Source organism: Nesoenas mayeri, assembly GCF_963082525.1.
Source record: "Nesoenas mayeri genome assembly, chromosome: 2".
NCBI classification, from domain to species: Eukaryota; Metazoa; Chordata; class Aves; order Columbiformes; family Columbidae; genus Nesoenas; species Nesoenas mayeri.
Window position 1 is genome coordinate 87,220,632 of NC_137543.1, and position 21,177 is coordinate 87,241,808.

The 21,177-nt window shown below is 41.6% G+C and overlaps 1 protein-coding gene across 1 annotated transcript in view; it reads left to right on the plus strand.

The window, feature by feature from the left end:
- Positions 1–1,099: 1,099 nt before the first annotated feature.
- CDH20 (cadherin 20) overlaps positions 1,100–21,177 on the plus strand; it is a gene marked incomplete at both ends in the record, with an annotated part of 36,535 nt that continues 16,457 nt past the window's right edge. Inside the window, 6 exons of the mRNA XM_080340152.1 lie at positions 1,100–1,342; positions 8,664–8,958; positions 10,578–10,697; positions 13,786–13,953; positions 16,000–16,187; positions 20,674–20,927. Coding sequence (XP_080196278.1) covers positions 1,100–1,342; positions 8,664–8,958; positions 10,578–10,697; positions 13,786–13,953; positions 16,000–16,187; positions 20,674–20,927 — 1,268 coding nt within the window. The remainder of the gene's footprint in view (positions 1,343–8,663; positions 8,959–10,577; positions 10,698–13,785; positions 13,954–15,999; positions 16,188–20,673; positions 20,928–21,177) is intronic.

Consider the following 21,177-nt stretch of genomic DNA (forward strand, 5'->3'; position numbering starts at 1 on the left):
AACAGCAAAAATACTAGACCCACAGAGGAGGTATGGAATGTTTTGACAGAGTAACTTGAGTGCAGCCCCACATCATTAAACTCAGCAAAATGGTGAAGAAGAAGTTTGCTACAATCCATAGCCTGGAGCGACATCACCGACTAAACTGAGCTCATGACAACAAAAGATCCTAGACTGATGAGAAAGTGTCCTCTGATAGAGGTCAGCATTCCTTTGCCTAAACATGTCTTTCAGGCTTGCAGCAGAAAAATTTGTTAGTTTGACTTGCTTGGACGTATCACACAATAGCATGTGACCATCAGCACTGTGAAACCTTTTGTGGGTCATAAAATGATTAACTGACCATTCAAATTCTAGAAATGTTGCATTTGTAGCAGCAATCAGCTCCTCAGAGAGAAGGCAGCAGAGTGTGAAACCTGAATTCAAGCAATAAGGAGGCTGAGAGAATAACTGAAATTAAAAATAACTTGGAAGTGCTAGAAATTTTGTTCCAGGTTTGCAATATACTAATAATATCTGTATTTATGTAAATGTATGTATGTGTACATGTGTGTAATGACAATGACATAGTTTCTTAACAGAAAGAAAAAAACAGTTGCCAAAGAATGTTCGCCAGCTATTATAATTTTCCAGAGTGAACTGATTTTAAATATTCTCTAAGGACTTCTAGTCATAAATATTTCTAAAGAGTACGCGCTTAACTCATGCCAATCAATACCATAAAGCAACACAACAGCTAAGTTAGCAAAGTAGAGAACTCTTCCTTATTGACTAAACCCTGATGATTCTTGTATCTAAGGCTCCAGTTCTGCAGCTGATATGGTAATAGCATTCCTAGTTTCAGAAGGTGTGCAACCTGATATTATATTTTTTATATAGAAGACTAAATATTTTACAGCATATTTACCTGTTGAGGAAACTTTCTTACTTTGGGGAAAAAAACATTCTCCTATGTATTTCCTTTAATTTTACAGGAGACTGACATTCTCAGAATTTGGATCTCTCTTGGACATTTCAAAGAACTACACACAGGACCTACTTTCTTCTCAAGGGACCTAAGATACTGTGTTTTGACTTTAAAGTCAGCCCTAGTAAACGGATGTGGACTTCAGGTAGAATGAGCAATGCAAAGAACTTGCTTGGACTTGGCATCTCCTTGTATTTTTGGGGACTGATGGACCTTACTACAACTGTGCTGTCAGGAAGTGCCAGGCCCCTCACTGAAGGGCAAGAGGACAACCTGTCAGACAAACTGCATCAACGTATGAAGCGCAGCTGGGTGTGGAACCAGTTCTTCGTTCTGGAGGAGTACACGGGAACTGACCCTCTCTACGTTGGGAAGGTAAGACCCGCACCAGGAGGATACCTGGCAGAGTATACACATCTGTGTATCTGCAGACCATGGTGAAACACGGGCAGTTCCCTAAGCACCTTTACCTTCTTTCTGACAGTGAATTTATCCACATTAATTTCACTTTGCTCCAAAGAGCTTTTGACCAGTGTCACCTTCGTTTGGGAAGAATTTCCCTTCCAAGGAGCTGTCCATATATTTGCCTATTTCAAAGAGATCTGCTGCATCAATCTTCATTTGTAATTGAGGCAGTGTTATACAATCTCTAGTGAACTTTCCAGGGACTCCTACAATGTCAAGGCAAAGCAAGGTTATATTGACATACAAGGATTAGGAAAGAAAGGAAGAGTTTGTGATCATGTTTCTGTCTGTGATCAAGTCAGCTGGAAGCTGAAATTCACAATCAAATTAAATAGCCAGTTTCCCTTGAAAAGTGACATTTCAATTTTTGTTTTCTGCAAATCTTTGGAGTCAGAGTATCTTCTTGATTACCACAGCTTGACCACAGGTTAATTCTGTGAACTATAGAGAAATTGCTCCAAATCCAGAAAGGCAGAGGGACAACTCATTAAATCAAACCATGAAGGGTCCTATTTTTGGATCCCTTATACCCCAAGAAACCTACACATCAGCAGAGATATGTGTAAAATGAATCCCTAAGCTCACCCCATCTACTTGGTATTTTGCATTGACTTTTCTGCATCTCTTTCAAGATCAGCTGCTGGAAATCAGACCAGTGATGTCTGCCATAACAATCTGCCTCACTATAACCATCGTCCTTTTGTTTTCAAACTGCTTTTAATGACTCTGAATTGTTTAAAGTATTGACCCTGTTATTCAAAGGGTTAAGGTCAGCGCCAAGTTTGTTTCTAGTGTACACCAAGGTGACAAATCTGGAAAAAGTGGGGAGGGGACAGTTAGTGTGCTTACGTGTTCAAATAATACAATTAAGATTTTCCACGCCTAGAATACCAGATACCGCTGTGATGAGTGCACACTACATATAGGTAGATATTAAAAATTAAGAACTAAGAAAGGATGTCAGAAAAAGAAAAAAGAAAAGAAGAAAAGAAAATAAAGAAAAAAAAGAAAAAAAAGAAGGGAGAAATAAGAGGGGAGGAGAGGGGCGGGGAGGAAAGGAGAGGAGAGGAGAGGAGAGGAGAGGAGGAGAGGAGAGGAGAGGAGAGGAGAGGAGAGGAGAGGAGAGGAGAGGAGGAGAGGAGAGGAGAGGAGAGGAGAGGAGAGGAGAGGAGAGGAGAGGAGAGGAGGAACAAAAAGAAAAGAAAGAAAAGAAGGAAAGGAAAGGAAAGGAAAGGAAAGGAAAGGAAAGGAAAGGAAAGGAAAGGAAAGGAAAGGAAAGGAAAGGAAAGGAAAGGAAAGGAAAGGAAAGGAAAGGAAAGGGAAAGGAAAGAGAAAAGAAAGAAAAGAATAGAAAAGAGAAAAGAAAAGAAAAGAAAAGAAAAGAAAAGAAAAGAAAAGAAAAGAAAAGAAAAGAAAAGAAAAGAAAAGAAAAAGAAAAAGAAAAAGAAAAGAGAAAAGAAAAGAAAAGAAAAGAAAATACACCAGAATCACATATCCAGAGGCCCATTTGGACTTGTATTTATCATTCTGCAACCCCATAGAGCTAAACTGTGCCCTCAGTCACACCAGGATAAATCAAAATGAATTCACAGGCTTCAAAAGACCTCCTCCTGATTTATCCCTATGTGACCGACAGCAAGATGTGTTCTCCTTTCTCCCACAGCAATGGTATTACTAGTGATTGCCACCAAATGAGACCTCATTAGTCTTCATTCATCTCTGCACCTAGCTTTTCAGCTCTTGATATCTCTATTGATTAAAGAAATTAATATTTGCTTTCATGCAATTCCCAGCTTTGGAACAAGGGCCAGACATATTATTTCACATACTCCGTTTCATCTGAAATGACTTCAGGCTTGCACTGTGCGCTGAATTTTACCTAAAACAAGTACTGGAAGAAATCAACTCATTTTAGACTTGATTGTGTCATTAGGAGCACAAAAACTTGGCAGGGCCAGCAGTGCTGGGGGAAGTAGAGATGATTCTTCATGGTCTGTGTCCACCACACAAAGGCCCAAGCTGCCATAAATGAGCTCTGTCCAGGACCACCTACACCATGGCTGTGTTGGCATAGGGATGCGCAAGTGCTAATTAGCTTCCACAGTTAACAGGGCCAATTAGCCCCACGCACTGATGATCTGACATGGCTGGGTCTCTCTAGAGGCCTCATAACTCCACACTGCTCTGTGTACACCAGGCACTAGGGAAACCTGCTGCCAAAATAGGCCTCTGGGGATCGCACATTTCATCTTCCCCCTTCCCTGAACTGGGTGCAGAGCAGCCAGCCAAGCAGCTGGATGAATTCCATGGGGGCTGCTGTGAGGGAAAAGCTTCCTCTCCTCTCGTACCACCAAAGGCACGGGCTATCAGAAGAAGCTGCAGCCCACCACAATTCCTCGTCCTGCCTGCGTTCGTGCTGCCTGTGTCTCAGGAATCCTTAGGAAAGGGGTCACCAGGGAATAGTCTGTGGGCTGAACTAATTGTTCTGGCAGACCAGAAATTTTTCAGCCCGAGTCACCCCAGGCTGGCTCAGAAATAGCTCTGTAATGGCTGGTGCAGTGCGGGGAGGAGGTGCAGAAGGACTCACAGCCTACTGCTTGCTGCAAGCACCAGCCCTCCAAACAGCCCTGGCTCCCACGCCTGGCCAGGCAGAGCTTCTTCTAACTGATATCACCCACAGCACCCTGAAACATCCTGCTAGACGGGTTGTGCTTTTATCCATCTGCTCTCTCCAAGCCCAAGACAGAAGGAGAAAGCATGCACAGCGTAGATCCAGTTGTATTTATTTAAACACTCTAAAGGCTTCCCATATGAAAGGGGGCCTTCTGATGCTCTTGTACAGTTGTTTCTGACTGGAGCAACCCAAAAAGCACGTTGACTTGAACCATAGGTCCAGGCTTGCCTAATAAGATTGTCAAGGTTGCTATGAAAAATGTACTTTCCTGTGTAATTGTAAGCCAAGTTGTAAAATATCTTCTGGACAGGAAAATGAAAAGAAGCTTCCTGAGGTGAAATCAGTACAATTTTTTCCTTTTCTCCAATGCTCATTATCGTAATTTAAAGGATTTTAGCTTCAGAGGGTGCCTGGTCCTGTCAGAGATAAATATGAGGCTTCAACTTTCCTAGAGGTAGCCATTATTGACTAATAGGTTGAACTAGGCAAACTAAAGCCCCCATATTTGCTACAGCAGGTATTTTCCACATTCATCCAGCAACCTAAACTGCATCAGTAATTGAACTGGGTACAGTCTTCACCAGTTTGCCGTATTGAAGACTCCCTAACCCTGTTTCAAAGGAAAGAGGTGATTGAACCACAGCAGCTGAATGAGTGAATAAAATGCATCCTTTCTACAGACTATCACTGCAGATCAGCCAAACTCACTCATGCATCCTCATGAAAATCCCCTGCAGGTGTTAACTCCCTGGAGGCAGAGAAGGGGGAACACATCAAGGATGGAGTCACAGCCTGGTTAGCAGAGCTGTGTGAGTCCTCCCCTGAGCTGCCCTCAGCAGCACCGCTCTCTTCCATCTGCCCTTTGCTGGGAAATGTGTCGCTCAGATGCAGGTGTAGCCTCCTTAATCTTTTGTACTATCCTCATGAAAAGAAGCAACCCAGGTTGACACAGTTAAAAATCTCTCAGGAATTACCAGCTCTTTTCCTCCCATAGTCCATTCCTTAATGTGGAAGAGAAAGTACAAATGTATTCCCTCTACTTCTGTGATAGCTACATTGCAGAACAATTTATTGCACCACCCATAAACCAGAGCCAACTTAAAACTGGATCACCTTTCCAGCACAATGTCTTCTGCGTACACCCCAAACTGCACCATCCTGATATTTGGTTTGATGTGAGCAACAGTGTGAGCTTCAGTCCTTTCAGACAACAAATTCTTTCAGATTTATTGTAGTCTGGCAGTATTATGTCTTTTATGCTGTTTTTTTGCTTTGTCTAGAAAGAGCAGATTATATGAGAAGCTGCAAAAGTGCTGCTAGCCGTTCTTACTGCCTAGCTTTGGTTGCGACTCAATGTTTTTAACAAATCACAGCTAGACAGAGATTCTGTTGTACTCTCAAATTCCTTTTAGCGTGCCATGTCCATTCCTTGTTTGCATCCTACACAACTGCATTCAGTCCAAACAGGGCTTTTGACAGAAGGTGTAATTTAACTCATGAGTTCAATACATTGTCTTCTTCTAAGTCTTTTGAACTTTCTCAAACACCTTCTGCTATTTTTACTTTTCATTTTCCTTTTTCTTTCCTTTTCCCTTTCCCTTTTTACTATTTCTTTTTTTATTTTTTTTATTTTCTCTTTTATTTCCTTTCTTTTCTTTTTTCTTTTCCTTCTTCTTTTCTTTTCTTTTCTTTTCTTTTCTTTTCTTTTCTTTTCTTTTCTTCTCTTTTCTTTTCTCTTTTCTTTTCTTTTCTTTTCTTTTTTTCTTTCCTTTCCTTTCCTTTCCTTTCCTTTCCTTTCCTTTTCTTTTTTTCTTTTCTTTTTTCTCCTCTTCTCGTCCCTTTCCTTTCCTTTCCTTTCCTTTCTTTCCTTTCTTTCCTTTCCTTCCCTTTCCTTTCTTTCCTTTCCTTTCTCCTCTCCTTCCCTTTCCTTCCTTTTTTTCTTTTCTTACCATTCCTTTTCTTTCCTTTCTTTTCCTTTCCCTTCCTTCCTTTGTTTTTCCTTTTTCCTTGCCTTTGCCTTTTCTTTGACTTTGACTTCTCTCTTTTTTTTTTCTTTATTCTTATTTAATGAGGAGTTGTTGATGTTCCAAAACACATTTTCTTCCATCAGGCACAGGTCTAATTCTCCAATCAGGTCTAACATCTGTATCTGTCTCAGCAGCTGCATTGTCTCACTGACACACTGATGAAGTAAAACAAATGCCCAAGATACAGCTTAGTGGTTCTGAATCAATTAGAACAGCTATAATAGTGTCCTCCTTCTGGAAGCATCCTGTTCACTAGCTCCTACAGTGATAATCTCTGAGTTATGGGTGTTTAGGGTAAATAATGGCAACTACTGTCGTTTTTAAATTAATCACAAGATGGTGTTTGTTGAAGATATGCCAGTTTGCAGTCATGGCACCTGGGTGTGAATTAATACACATGGCAGTCATCTAAATTTAACTGTTTGCCACTGCCAAATTTTTATGGGCTTATTCTCCCTCCATTTAGCTGATACATCACCTGGAGCTGCCAGCATTCCTCCAAAGGACTGATGTCTCTCAGATGCAGCAGTCACTGCATATACCAGGAAAGGGGTGAAATGAAGTATCAATGACCTGACATGGCAGTTGTCACAACCTGCACCTTCAGTTCTTGCAGCCAGTTTGCAGTGCTGCTGCCCTTAACACTTGGTGTCCCAGCAGTCATTAAGAGTCGATGGGTCGCCCACATACAGACCTGTCTGCAGGGTGAGACATGCCATAGAAAACCATATAGATCCCACCTCAGCTGAAATCAAGCTGATCCTACCCTAAAATTAAGAGTAGCCCCAAGCTTTGTGTAGGTCATATGCTGCACCCTGAGATGCTGGGAAGGAAAACAGGCTCCAGAGAATGAGTGTCTTCCAACCAGATCTTTCACTGTGGTAAATGGGCTTTCAGCTCCCAAGTCTATTGGGTTCATGTGCCCTAAAACAGCTGAAGAGGTGGTCCACTGGCATTAGAAATGCTTAGGTCATATAAGCAAATTTGTCCATGTCTCTTTAAATCTTTTTCGTATGTGAAAAGTTATTGTGTAGTTTTCAGCGTGTTTTTAAACAGCTCAGAGATGGTATTTCTTTTTTCTTGAGACAATAGCCTGTAATCAAATGCCTTGAGTTTCACTTCTGCTTTTCCACACGAATTTGCCATTTCTATTCAGATTCTTTCTTCAAATCCTAACAATCCTTTGTTCATATATTCAGTTCATTATTCCAAGGTTTTTCTCTCCAGTACAAATATTTATTTATGTTTGGCCCCATCCTTCACAATTATTCTCATATGACCTTTGAGCTCACCAAAGCACTAAACATGCACTTGATTCTGACCATATTTCTTGAGATAATTGGATCATATATGCATTTAAATATGTGCTTGAGTGAATCTAGCCCAATTTGACCACTTTTTTATTATTATTTATCTATTCTTTATTCACCTCTCAAAACAATAATCACACTGGAAAACAGTATTCGCACCTGAAACATTCTTGAAAATCCCATTTTGTTTATTGCAGCTCAGGTTTATTGCCTTCTTGTCTTTTGGGACTGAACCAATACTATCTCTGGGCATTGGTCTTTATGCTCTGTTCCTCAAAAGCATGGAGTATGAGCATACTGTTAAGCATCTTCATAGTGTGAGTGAAATTAAATGATTTGTTTGTCTTTTGATAGTCATTCCAGTATTTCATGGGAACCAGGTGTTTAACAGAATGGTAGTCCCCAGGATGATTTGTTTCTCTGTTTTAGATGATAATTAGCACAGCATTTACTTTTCTTCTGTTCTGTTGCATTCACAGTTATCTGTGGCTGCTCAGAACTAATTAGCAGTCATGCAATAAATCTGTTTGCTAATTCCCTAGGAAAACAGAGATGCCTCTCATCTCTATAGCGCACCATGGACACAGTCAAATGTTTGTCATTTCATACCTTACATACTGTTCAACAATAATTCTCTCCTGAAGATATGAGGATCCATCCTAGTTTTTATTGCTAAAATTTTCATGGAAAAAAAAATTAGAAGACTTGTGAATCATGACAGTTACTGAACTCTCCCATCCTGCTTTCCCCTGGATCCCAAACAGATTGGCCTTATCCACCGCAATATTATGCTGGCCCTGGAACATCTGTCTCCTCTTAAGCCATGTGAGCAAATACAGTCTGCAGCTTTGCTGACCTCACCTTATCCCAAGCCTGGCAGTGAGTCCTTCTCAACGGCCATTGCAGCCAGGCAAAAGATAATTATTGTGTTGTGTGAGATTTCAAAAAGGCACAGAGCCTGTTCCTGTTTGGGTGTCTCTGCCTTTTCTTCTGGCACAGCTGTGGATGTAGAAGTGAGAAGACAGGAGAAGGTTTTTAATTGCAACTCTGTGATACAGTTTTTACAGAGTATTTGCCTCTTTCGGCAAAGCAAGTTCATTAAAACCAGCTTGTGAGTCCCAACAGTGACACGAAAATGGTCAGGATGCTTATGTGCTTAGTGTTTCTTAGCAGCTGCTTGCCCAGCTCACGGTCTAATTGAATCCTGTTCCTTTTCACAGCTCCACTCTGACATGGACAGGGGAGATGGTTCGATCAAGTACATCCTCTCAGGAGAGGGAGCTGGCATCGTGTTTACAATTGATGACACGACAGGGGACATTCACGCCATCCAGCGACTGGACCGGGAAGAAAGGTCGCAGTACACCCTCAGAGCCCAGGCTCTGGACAGGCGAACAGGTCGGCCCATGGAACCAGAGTCCGAGTTCATCATCAAAATCCAAGACATCAATGACAATGAACCCAAGTTTCTTGATGGCCCTTATGTAGCCTCTGTTCCAGAAATGTCACCTGTGGGTAAGGCAGATTTTGTGAAGTCTCTTTCCCTTATAAGCAAACTGGAGATGGTCACCAAAACATAAATTCACTGATTCCTTGGGCTCAGCTTTTGCCTCTTTCGCAGGAGCAGCGGGACAAGACATCTTTCCATGGGGTGCCTGAGTGCCACAGAGTAGTGATAGAAGGTTTTACCCTCAGACAACTTGCAGGAATGTAGTGGCCCTTCTCCCCTGCCATCAGATGATGGCAATAGTAATGACCATTAGATAACCATTACCATCCAGAAAATAACACAATTTTAGGAACCTATTGTAGTTCACACCGGGAGCTGAAATACTGCCCAGGAGCCCTTGAAATCATGGGCACATGACAACAACTATTAGCAGCTTTGCTTCTTCTAATCCATGTAATGCTGCGCTAAACACAGTTCAGTGGGGCCCGAGATTCTGGTACCGTTTGCTCTCCACTTTTAGAGAATGGGATCATGTCAAAGACAGTTCTGTTATTGCAATGCAGAAGACAAACAGCAACCTTCCTACCTACACAAGTCAGGAGAAACCATTTCCATATAAAAAATCCTATAGTCATGTAAAATACTAGTTTTGTCTATTCTTTTCTTTCTTTTGGAGATGTTTATTGCTTTTTGTCTCTGTGACGTCATTACAGAGATAATAATACCATATAAATCTCACATCTTGAAGTTAGAGATATACTTCAGCTTCTCATTCTTCAATATTTTGCTGACATTAAGCTAGAGACGAGCATCAAATACAGAAGTTCCATTCAGAAATAATGGGTTTTAATGGTAATGGCTAGCATTAATTCAGATTTATTTTCCAGTAGGTATCTAGTAACACTGGATTTGTTTCTAACACAAAACATTATGTGGAAGGCTAGATGCATTAATAAAGGCATTGTCTGACATTTTAAGGAGTCAAAACTCACATAGATTTCAAGCAGTTATGCCTTACCTTCTCCTTGTTCTTGATAAATGACATCACCTGCAACCATTATTAGCTTCAGAGGAAGCAGACCTTGAAAACCAACTGAAGAAAAGAAATATATATGCGTCTGTGTGGATTCCAAAAGGCGCTTCAGCACGGGCTGATCTCTAGGCCATGCAATGTAAACTCTAATCCCACAGGGAGATTGTCTCAGATACAACCCTTCACGCTCACTATTTGTGTACTATTTCCATCCCTTACTCAACATATGGCACCCCTGGACTCTCTACAGCGGCATGTGATATATGTCTGCGTAGCTATAGATTTTATTTGAGCTGCCTTTAAATAACATTTAAAATCAAGAAAAAGGGAAAAGAAGCAAACAGTATGTAACTACCAGCTCTCTGCAAACCATAACAAAGTACTGTTAAATCAGCGATTCTGTAACTGTGGCCCATAGAGTACTTACCTTTTTATATCTTCTTGTAGATGCATGATAAATTTATGCCTATTAATTCCTTTAGTGCTAATGAGATGCAAGTGTGAGCAATAAACACAAGCACTATGAGCCTCAAATGAAGAATTCTGGTGGAGGAAAGCTCTTGTTAGGCATTTCAATTTATTTAGAACTGTGTACTTTTCATGACAGCTCTTTATCCCACAAGGTCTTACCTGATGGGTATTTTTTGTCAGGCACCTCTGTTATCCAGGTGACAGCGACAGATGCTGACGACCCAACCTATGGGAACAGCGCAAGAGTAGTGTACAGTATTCTGCAAGGACAACCGTATTTCTCTGTGGACTCTCGGACAGGTAAGTTATTTCATCAGGGGATGATGCAGTGTGAAAACTGAAAGTTCCAAGCAGAAAGGAAATGTAGTGTGCATCATGACTCTGGTCAGAGAAAGATATTTCTATGGCTTGGAGCCAAGAGATCCAAGGGTTAAAGCAAGGCTGTAGTAATGAGCTCCAGAGAAGAATGTGCTTTCTGCAGTAATATGTTCATCTGAATGACCACATTCTGCACCGCAGGAGCTAGGTGGGTTTGGTGCTGTAAATATTCTTGTTGGCTTCTATCATTGCAAAAAATGTCTTCAGCACATCTAGCTAGGAACAAGGCTTAGCAGAAATAAATAAATAAATAAATAAATAAATAAAATAATAAAGGCAATCTATGATCCAGCCAGGCCTGCAAAGTGAAAGCTAAATGATGCAATTATCTGGAGTAATTTTACCTAAGGGTGTTCTTGTTAATAACCTTAGATTTATCTATAGGACATCCTCTCTGTTTTGCTTGCTTTCTCTCTCTCTTTTTCTGTGTATATCCAAGGTTTATATCCAAAAGAGGAATCTGACAGGTTTTGACAGTTTCTAAAGGGCATCTGTAGCGCTAAGGTCAGAAACTCATGAGACGATAGTCACTGCTGAGCCCTAGGGGACAAAGTATAAAAAGCACTGCATAATCTACTTCTGAAAGTTAGCAGTTTATGTAGTAGGTGCTCTAGCCAAAGAGAAATTTGTATATGGTATGTGATTTCCTCAGCTCTTCACAATGTAAATAAAACAGTAATCCTCATTTTGTAACCAGGTTATCAGCCACAGAAAAATAAGGGGATAATCAGACAAATAAGACCATAATCTTAGATTTGTTAAGTACTGAATGATTTCTAAGAAAGCAAAGCAGCAATAGTCAGGGTCAGATCCAGTACAGATTTAACCATTAGAGTGCAACTTCGACAGAAGATAGGCCCTTAAGTCCCAAATCATGTATTTGTTTTTTGTATTTAACCAAAATAAAATAAAAATAAAAATAAAAGGTGTTGATGACCATATTCCCCTACAAGGTAAAAAAGGTGGATTTAAATCCCCTCAGATGGAGTAGGCAGAGGCCCCCTGAGTCTCCCATTTCTCAAGAAACCATCAGGGCTGTTACCGAAAAGGATGGACATCACCTCTCTTCTTCACTACTATATTTTTAAGAGTGAATCTCACTCAGTTTGGTGAAAGAAATGGTACCAGCACATTTATTTTGGAGGATCTGAGCCTTTCCCATAGCACTAAGGAAAGTTTTAAGGTTCATCACCGTCCTCATCATTTCCTTGCTGACCAGCTGTGTGCAGCAGCATCAGAGGCTCCCTGCTCAGCATGGCTGCTCCTCCGGGTCCCATTTGGAGCAGCATGAACTCCAATGTGGTTCTGAGTCCTGGTGTCCTGGACTGGCCCTCCTCGAGGGAGCAGAGGCCCCAAACAAGCGTATGGCAGAGCCTGGCTTTTAGGCATTGGTGTCTTTTTTCAGATCCAACCTGTTCTGTACGAAGGACAAGCCAAGAGTGAAAATTCCCTAAAAAAGTATTTGTGTAAGGAGAAAATATTTCCCAAAATGCTAAGGGTTTTCATATCTTATTTATATCCATGGGAGTTGAGGAGCTACAGCACTTCATGGGAGTTACTCAGCTTGGCAGGATGAGGCTCTTAAGGGCTCCATGTAGCAAGATTAAAATAGCTCACTGTGAGTTGTTCAGTACTGGTCACTATTTCTTCCCTTGTACATACAGTGATAATTGCCAATGCAATATCTTCTTACTGCTTTTTTATTAAATCCATATATTGTTTTTCTGCTAAAAATAAAGCCCAAATGCAGATCACTCAAGTTAATAGTGTCCTGATGTGCAAGTACTGCTGGGACAGTGCCTGGGGCTGACACGTATCCACCCCCACACAGGAGGGCACCTCGAATTTGTCACAGTTCTTGTCTAGTGAGGGCCATCAGCGCCCTGGAATGTGTCCCCTGGCAGCGCATCCCCTGGGCTGCACCAACAGCCACTGCTTCTCTCCTGCTCAGGGACCCTCCTGCCGCCAGGCAGCCTGTGGAGCATCATGCCAGGCAGACAGGTAGCAAAAGAGCAAGCTGCTCACACGCTGTGGGCAAGGGGCTGCTGAAGGCATGAGGAATGGGTCGCACTGGGATGACTGGAGGGCTGATGGCTCCTAAACACAGGGCTGTTCACCTCCGTCCTCACAGACAGGCATGTGGAAGGGCAGGATGCAGTGGGGTGACAAGGCAAGGAGTGCGTGCACCAGCAGACCTGATGCCCAAGGAATAGAAAAGAAAGGGGAGCAACCAAACCCTGAGGCAGACACGGGACAGACTGGCGTGAGGCGAGGCTGGTGCCGCAGGCAGGGCCGGGGCTGTGGATGCGGGCGGGTGAGCCGGCCGGAGTGCCCGGCGGCGTCCGCAGCGCTGCCCGGGCCGGCTGCTCGCAGGCTCCATCAGAGAAGTGTTGCTGCCACCTCACGTCCTCTCGCAGTAGTGTCACCCCGCGGGATATGGTCGATCTGCAGGGTCTGGGGAGCAGGTTGACCAGGGCGGGAGCAGCCTGCCCGAACCAGGGGTATTCTCCCCGAATTCTGCTCTCGTAGCTCCCAGTCCCAAAGGAGCCAAGGAAAGCTGGTGGGCTTGTTTCGGGTTGCCTTCAGGACTATGTGTGTAGAGACACTCTAGAAATCTCATCTTGACCTATCTTTCCACTAATCTCATCACTTCCACCTTTTCTGCGGACATATTTAGCCTGAGCAGGGCCTTAATTCAGTATAGTGTGCTCTGTTCCCGAAATACTCTTCCAGCTCCCTTGGAAGACAACATTTTAATCTTGAACAGACAGCTTGCCCCAAAGCTGATGCATTTTAACTGGTCTTCTTTAAAATTCACACCTTCTGTTAACCTAGATTTAATCTCAGTGAGTTTTACTCTGCCAGGAGAGGTGAGACTGAATGCAGAGTCTGTTCTCATTCATGACGCAGGGTATATGATGCAGGAGCAAGACCACTCCACCTTGTTTGTGTGCTTTTTAACTGCCATTGTTTTTGTTCCTGAAACCCCTTTCCTCCCTCAATCTCACAGGCTTAATCAGGACAGCTCTAATGAACATGGACAGAGAAGCGAAAGAATATTATGAAGTGATTATCCAGGCCAAGGATATGGGTGGACAGCTGGGAGGATTAGCTGGAACAACTACAGTCAACATCACCCTCTCTGATGTCAATGACAATCCACCCAGATTTCCACAGAGTGAGTACCTGCTGTGTCAGGATGGGCAAAAAGGGGTGACTGAGTTGTATCGCTGCTGTTTGCTCTCCTTACAGCCATTTTCAAACTCAGGACAGTGACAACTGGAGGTGGGTGGAATTTCAGATTGCAGAAGGAACTTGCCTTCAGAAAATGTCAAAATGGAGCATTCACCAGCTTGTCTTTCAGAAGAGGTTTCTGACCTCCAAAATCATCAAAACCAACACTCTTTTTTTTTAAAGGGTGGGAAATTAATTCACAGAAAAAAAGGAAAGAAAGAGATCTTTTGTGTTCCTAGACTGCTCATAGCCATTTCCTTTGGCTGCTAATTGCTTCTCTGATTCTCTCTTCATCCTGTAATATCTCCAAAAGGCTGTCTGTCAAATCAGGGGCATGTGGCACTGCTGAAAGTTGAAAGAGAATTCATTCAGCGCTCCACCTAGGCCACTGCAGGGGGTGTCTGGTAGCTGTAGAGTGCCTTGTCATACGGGCTGCTCTCCAGTAATGGTTTGTCTAAATCTTGGCAATATATGGTTAAACCCTAAGATATGTAACAGTTACAGTTAATGGAATGTAAAAATAGACAACTCCACTCTTATCAGAAACAATATTGTATTTACAGAAGTGAATCTCAAAGCAAGATTTGCAATATTTTGCTCTTTTAAAAATTCTTTCGGAGTAAATTTACTTACCTAATTCTGTATTACTGTTAAAACTTTGAAAGAAACTTTTCAAGTTTGATTGAACTAAATCTTTAGAGGTATCTATTTTTTGGTGGTGTAAATCAGTCTCAAGCCATTTTAGTTTTGCCCTTTTTCCCATCTAGCTGAGAAAAGAAAACTCCTGCAGTTCCTTTTGTTGCTATTCTTCTCCATCTGCTTCTGCATGTTGCACTGCTAAATCAAAGCACTCCACTTAAGATCAGCAAGAAGCATCAACTTCCACTTTCCTTTTTCTGGCAGAGCAACTTGTTGAATGCATCATTGCCAATCCTGTTTTGAAAGTGATGTGAATTGTAACTGTTTGATATCAAAGTCTTCATTAAGAAAAATGAGAATAGATCAAATCCACCTTTGGTGTAATTCTGCCTTGTAAAGCTCAATAACTGGTGGCATTAATAGAGAGTGCAGCAAGGAAGGTTTGAACATGAAGTATGATGGCAGAGAAGTACAGGGTGTTTCAAAAAGATGGACCAAATTTCATGATGGCAACATGTTACAATTACACAAAAATTTACAAATGCTTTAATGAGTTATCAAGTCTTAGTAACCTTTTTAAAATGCTCTGTGTTCCCTCCACCTGCTGTACAGACTACATCGACATGATAGTTTAATTTGTATATGGTGATTTCAAATTTGTTCCTTTTTGAAACATTCTGTATTTTAGATATAAAATCTGTATTTTTAAAACACATTTTTAAAATAGCAGCTTTCTCTTTCCCCAGGCTTGCTGCTAAGCAAATTAGTGATGCACCAAATGTGCTCAAGATGGGGTTTGTAGGGAGAGGTAGTATATTTTAATAGAGTAACTGGTAAATTTGGAAGACACAAGCAAGCTTCCAAGCTCTCAAAGCCTTGTTCAGGGTGGAAAAGAAGTTTATATGGCCTTGAGAAAGGATTTGCAGAGCTCAAAACACGTGTGTTCATTCCCACTATACAAGCTGATCTAACAAAAAATGCCTGTCCTATTAAATCTGTTTCATATCCTGCTTTATATCGTGGCTGCAACAGCACTGGTGTTAGTTGCCCTATTTTTCTAGTTGAAGTTCCCATTTTCAGGTATATTGCTGTTTTGAAAAGAACCCTTTGAACAAACCTGTTGATATGACAAACACCTAAATAAAACTTTCCCAGGCAATTCCATCTAGCTGTGGCTTTTTAAAGAAAATCACAGCGCTGTCACAGCTTTGGGAAAGGTTCTAGGGGGTCCCTGCAGGCTACAGATTATTGTGGCCTGCCTTGACCTACTCTTTGCATCGCTGTGCAGTTTTCAGTTCCTTTTTTCACAGCCGCTTTTTTGCCCCCTCTTCCTCTGTGCTGCCTGTGCCAGAGCATTATCAGATGAGCGTGCTGGAGTCCGCTCCCGTCAGCTCCACAGTGGGCCGCGTGGTTGCTAAAGACCTGGATGAAGGCATCAATGCGGAGATGAAATACAGCCTCGTGGACGGAGATGGACTGGATGTCTTTGACATTAACACTGATCCTAATTACCAAGTTGGCATCATTACAGTGAGAAAGGTAGTAAAGTTTCCTTTTTATAGTAATTTATATGGCTAACAGTCCTGGTCACTTTTTATGTGTGCAGTATTCCTTATGTTTGTAGTAACTTAGTTCCCATTACATGACAGTAGCCCCTTTCCTGCTATAAAACACAGTTTCTTTAACATTCATTGCTAAAATATGAAAACAGACTGCGTTCCTAGGAGCAACCTTTAAAAAGTAAGGACAGCAATAGCATAAACATGTCTTTTCCCACCAAAAGAATGTTCTGACTCACTATTTATCTATTTAAATATTCTCTGTAGCTTAATTATCCTACAATGCAAGAAATTAGATCAATATTTGCATTTGAACTGTACACATTTTTCACTCTGGTGTCCCACAAACAATAATAAAGCATGCCTCAGAATTATTTATAAACCAATAAAACCCAGGCAGGTTTTTTTTTTTTTTAATTGCTGCTTGAAGATCCATAAATGCTAATTAAGCTAGAAGAAGCTGTCTCTAAAATGGCAGCTGTGAAACTGCTAGTACTCTGTACCACAGGCTATGCAGAAAGACATAGAGTATTTTTCTTAGACTTCCTGCTATAGGATATTTGTTCTACAATCTTACATAAATGCGAGAAGTTCAACTCTGTTTCTAGGTTATGAAATTGTAACCATATTTCTGCCTAAGCATATCTAGTGTACTAATAAGGAAGTATAGTCTCCATTTAAATAGCCTCGGACTAAATTGTGCACTAAAATGGAACAACACAAGGGAGAAATTTGACCCTGCAAGCCTCTATGCCCTCCAGCAAAACATTAAGCATGTATTTATGGCCACCTTTCTCCAGCTCTTGTTAATGCACGTAAGTCCCTGCCAGTTTGCTGGAATGAAGTCGAGGTGGAATGCAAACTCTAATGTAATTTTTCACTGATTTATTGATGAAAGAAAACAGTTTCTTTGGAGTAAATGTGTCTATAAGCTTGACACTTGTTATGATTATAGTTTTACTAGATGTTCATGTATGTCAGGAGGAGGAGTTACAAAAATTGATAGTAACAATCATACCAGATATGTACTGGCATCAGGTACATACTGCTCAATCCATCCAGTGTACATAAATGTTTGCAAAATTCTATATAGGCCTGTAGCTTTTTGTAATGTTTTGATTAGCAGTAGTCAAACATTAGGAAAGTGGTCCTTTGGATCCACTCAATTAAAAAGAAAATCAATTGGTGTTGATAGAAAAGAATTTTTAAACCCCTAATGAAATCTTCTTTGAAAGAAAGAAAAAATGGCCTTTTAATTTTTGCAGACTGATTCCCCAAACAAAATAGTTAGCACTAATCCTGCTTCTATCACGGACATTAAAAAGTTAGAACTTACAGATAAGACCACTGCTTTCAGTCTTGCGGCCACTGATCTCGGGCAACTAATCCCACAAACTGTTGAGCGCCTCCTGAAGAGTTACAGCTTTTTCAAACTCCCTGACTGTGGGGCTGACACTCTCCGCAGTGACAGCCTCTCTCTCCTCCCTGCCTTCACTTTTGCATTTCCCATAGGAGGCAGTGGGAGGTTACCCAGACAGGATGGATCCCAGCACCCGGGGAGCCCCACGTTGCCCCCCATCCTGCCCATCCACTGCCTGGTCAAACACTTTCTCACAACCACCTCTGCTAAATATCACCCCCACAATGCACCTCTTGGTGCCCATCTCAGCCTCAGAGGAAGGAGGACAAGGACAAGGAGAGGTTCCATGGGGTACGTCTCTTCTCGGCTGTGTTTTGCAGCATGCTTGGTTCACAGGAGAAGGCAACCTGCTTGCGGGATGGTGCTTGTAGCACCAGTGTTGGAAAGAGTTTTGAATGCACCTGTGAAGACAAATCTGATGAGGGGACCAGTGGTTTTGAGGCATTGGCATGTGAGGTGATCTGAAGGGAAAGGCACGGTTGACGATGAAGGACTCCAAGGCAAACTAAGGGAGTGTGAACACAGGAGCATTAAAAATATGGTGGCCTGTCACGCTTGTTTGATTTTTCTCATCTTTCTAGCTTGATCATTCTAGGTAATCATGTCTCTGTCTAATGTAGTTGGGTTTTATAACTATTAAGTGTTTCTGTGATTTAACTACTCATTTTATAACTTAGATTTTTAGTGTACATGCAATGTTTCTCATGCAGTTTTCTCCGCACGAGAAACCATGAAATATAATGGCCTCTTTTTTTAGTATATGTTTAGGCAGCTTTGCATTGCACGTTTTCCTTGCCAGATGGACAATAAGTGTTGCTTGGTCATGTGAATATATTTTACTGCTATTTTTACTATGCATAAATATGCAGCTAGTAGACCATAATGACTCTGCAGTAATGAGTAATATGTTTGCAGACCTAGCTAAATCCACACTGACAAGTGTCATGCCTGCAGCAGTCACTGATTTAGCATGTGGAGCTAAGGGCAGCAGGAAAAAGTTTCAGATCATCTGTACCTGCTGCTACAGGTTGCACAGTTCTTACTGTATCGCTGGACAACATCTCCAGTAATACTGGACCATCATCTTCCTCAGTGCAAAAAAAATAGTTCCCATTCCAGTCTTCATTCCTTAACCCCATGTACCAAATGCTGAGTTCTAGTTTTTATAATTTCAAGAACTCCAGACTTTCATTAGGCATTCCTGTGCAGGACCTCTGTATTGGTAATTTTATTGTGAAAGCATGAGCTTTTATATGTCACTGCAATGTTTCCACTTCTTCAGAAAGGAGCTGTTGTGGCAGTAGACAAGTACTGAAGCCTCCTCTGAATTCAGTGCATGTTTTGAGGCTGATAGCATACACTCCTGCCATGCCTGACCATGTGAAATTCTGCTGATATTGCTTAAATTAATACACATCTCATGACTGCAGAATTTCCCTGTTGCACTATCAAGCCGGGCAGAAAAGAGATGAGTTATGACTCACCAAGGAGGACTTCATTGCTATAGTAATGATTTTCCTACCTTTGTCTTCTGTTTGCTTTGTTCTCTTCCTCCTGTGTTCCTGCCCCAGGCTGGTGGTAGGTCTTCAAAAAGAAAGAGCTAACTAGGAAAAACAAAGATGTTGGATGGGAACAGCAGTGATCTTTCTGGAGTCTGAATGAACCGAGGCTCTGCGTGGCAGTTCCACACACAACGCTCAAATCCCTACGTACAAATAAAACTGCGTGTTTTGAAAGCCATTCATATAACTAAAAGGAGTCTGCTCTACTGGGCAACCCTAAGAATTGAGGAACATTTCTTTCCTGGTTTGTCTGCAACCAAGGAAGTATGACTGTGTCCTCTATAAGGTGTATTTCATCTGATGAAAATTTTTTGTATATTTTGGAATGATCCTTTCATTATGTCATTGTCAGACACTTTTAGTCATCTCATATCAAAACTAGTAAATGGCACATTAAATATAGAATTCTCTATTGAGGTCTAAGAAGGTTTTGGAGAGGCCTTATTTTCTTTAGGGATCTGTGAATAGAAGAGGAAAAGTAGATGAAATATTTATTTATTGAAAAGTTCAGTGCCAGCAACATTATTTCTATATCTGTATTCATCAAATAAGTAGTTTTATCTAGAAAGGAAATCAAATTCATAAAACTACTAACAGAGGAAGCTGCCCCCTTCCCTTTATCCATTACCCCAGGAAAGAGAAAAAAAAAATTGCCATTCCTACTCCTTGTTTCAAATAATACTTGAGTATTTCATACAAAATGGAAGAGCTGCCGCAGGAAGACGTCAGGGCTATCTCATAATGCTTTGAAATTAAACTATTCTCTAGGCAGGGAGGAGATTCAAATCTTAGCACCCAGCACACCTGAATTGTGAACATGTGTTTAGGACACTCATCGAGGAAGTTAAAAACCCCACTTGTAGACAGGATGGATTACTGATACAGACTGGAGAGGCTGAGAGGCTGTCGTGTCCCCTGCTCCCTCTGGAGCCTGTTAGCCGCTTGACAGGTGGGTGCTCTGGAGACGACAGTCTGATCTCACCAGGGAGAAAAGAGGATCCTGGCTGGGACCCCTGCCTCAGGGGTGAGCACCTGTGTCCCTGCCACCAGGACCCCTTTTTGAGCACTGACTCTTCATATCTTTACGTTATTTTCACAGAGTGGAATGAAACACACTGTGTGAATCACAATGCAATGGTGGTGCATCCATTTTTATTTTTGTTTCAGCAAGAAGAATGAAAGGATATGTGTTCTGAAGTGATCTGCAAATATCTGTCCTGGCTTTTTCAGTTCAACTATCAAATTAAAAAAAAAAAAAATAGGCAGTGTCATTTGTAATACTACTGTCACTTGATGCTTTCTCTCCATCTGCAAATATTTATCTTTGTTACTCTTATAATTAAAAATCATTGAAAAGATTTATTAAAAAAAAAAAAAGCATCGGTTTGTATTAGAGGTCAACTTTTACTTCTGAAAATTAGACTTATATGGCCTAAATCATACAGCTCAGTGTGCCTAATGCTAGATATATTTTTTCTCCTCAGCCTTTAAGTTTTGAGAGCAAGAAAAGCTACACCTTGAAAGTAGAGGGTGCCAACCCCCACCTGGAAATGCGGTTCCTGAACCTGGGTCCCTTCCGTGACACCACCACTGTCCACATCAGCGTGGAGGATGTGGATGAACCTCCAGTGTTTGAGCCCAGCTTCTACTTTGTGGAAGTGCCCGAGGACGTGGAGATTGGAACCACCATACAGATGATTTCTGCCAAGGACCCGGATGTGACCAACAACTCCATCAGGTCTGTCCTCTCCTTGTGTGCTCCCCCAGGAGCGCTCCCTGGTACTTTTGGTTGGTGGGGCAGTGATGGGGCTGAAACAAGAGAAACTCCCTTTCTTTTTAGCCCGTAGTAGTCACCAGTGGGTTTAGTCAAAACAGATTGCACACACTGAGCGGCTTTGCTATGACTGCCAAAGCAATGCAGGAGCTCACCCTTGCCTTTTCTGTGGTATGGAGAATGTTCGCATCTTCTCCTCCCTCTCTCCCTTCTG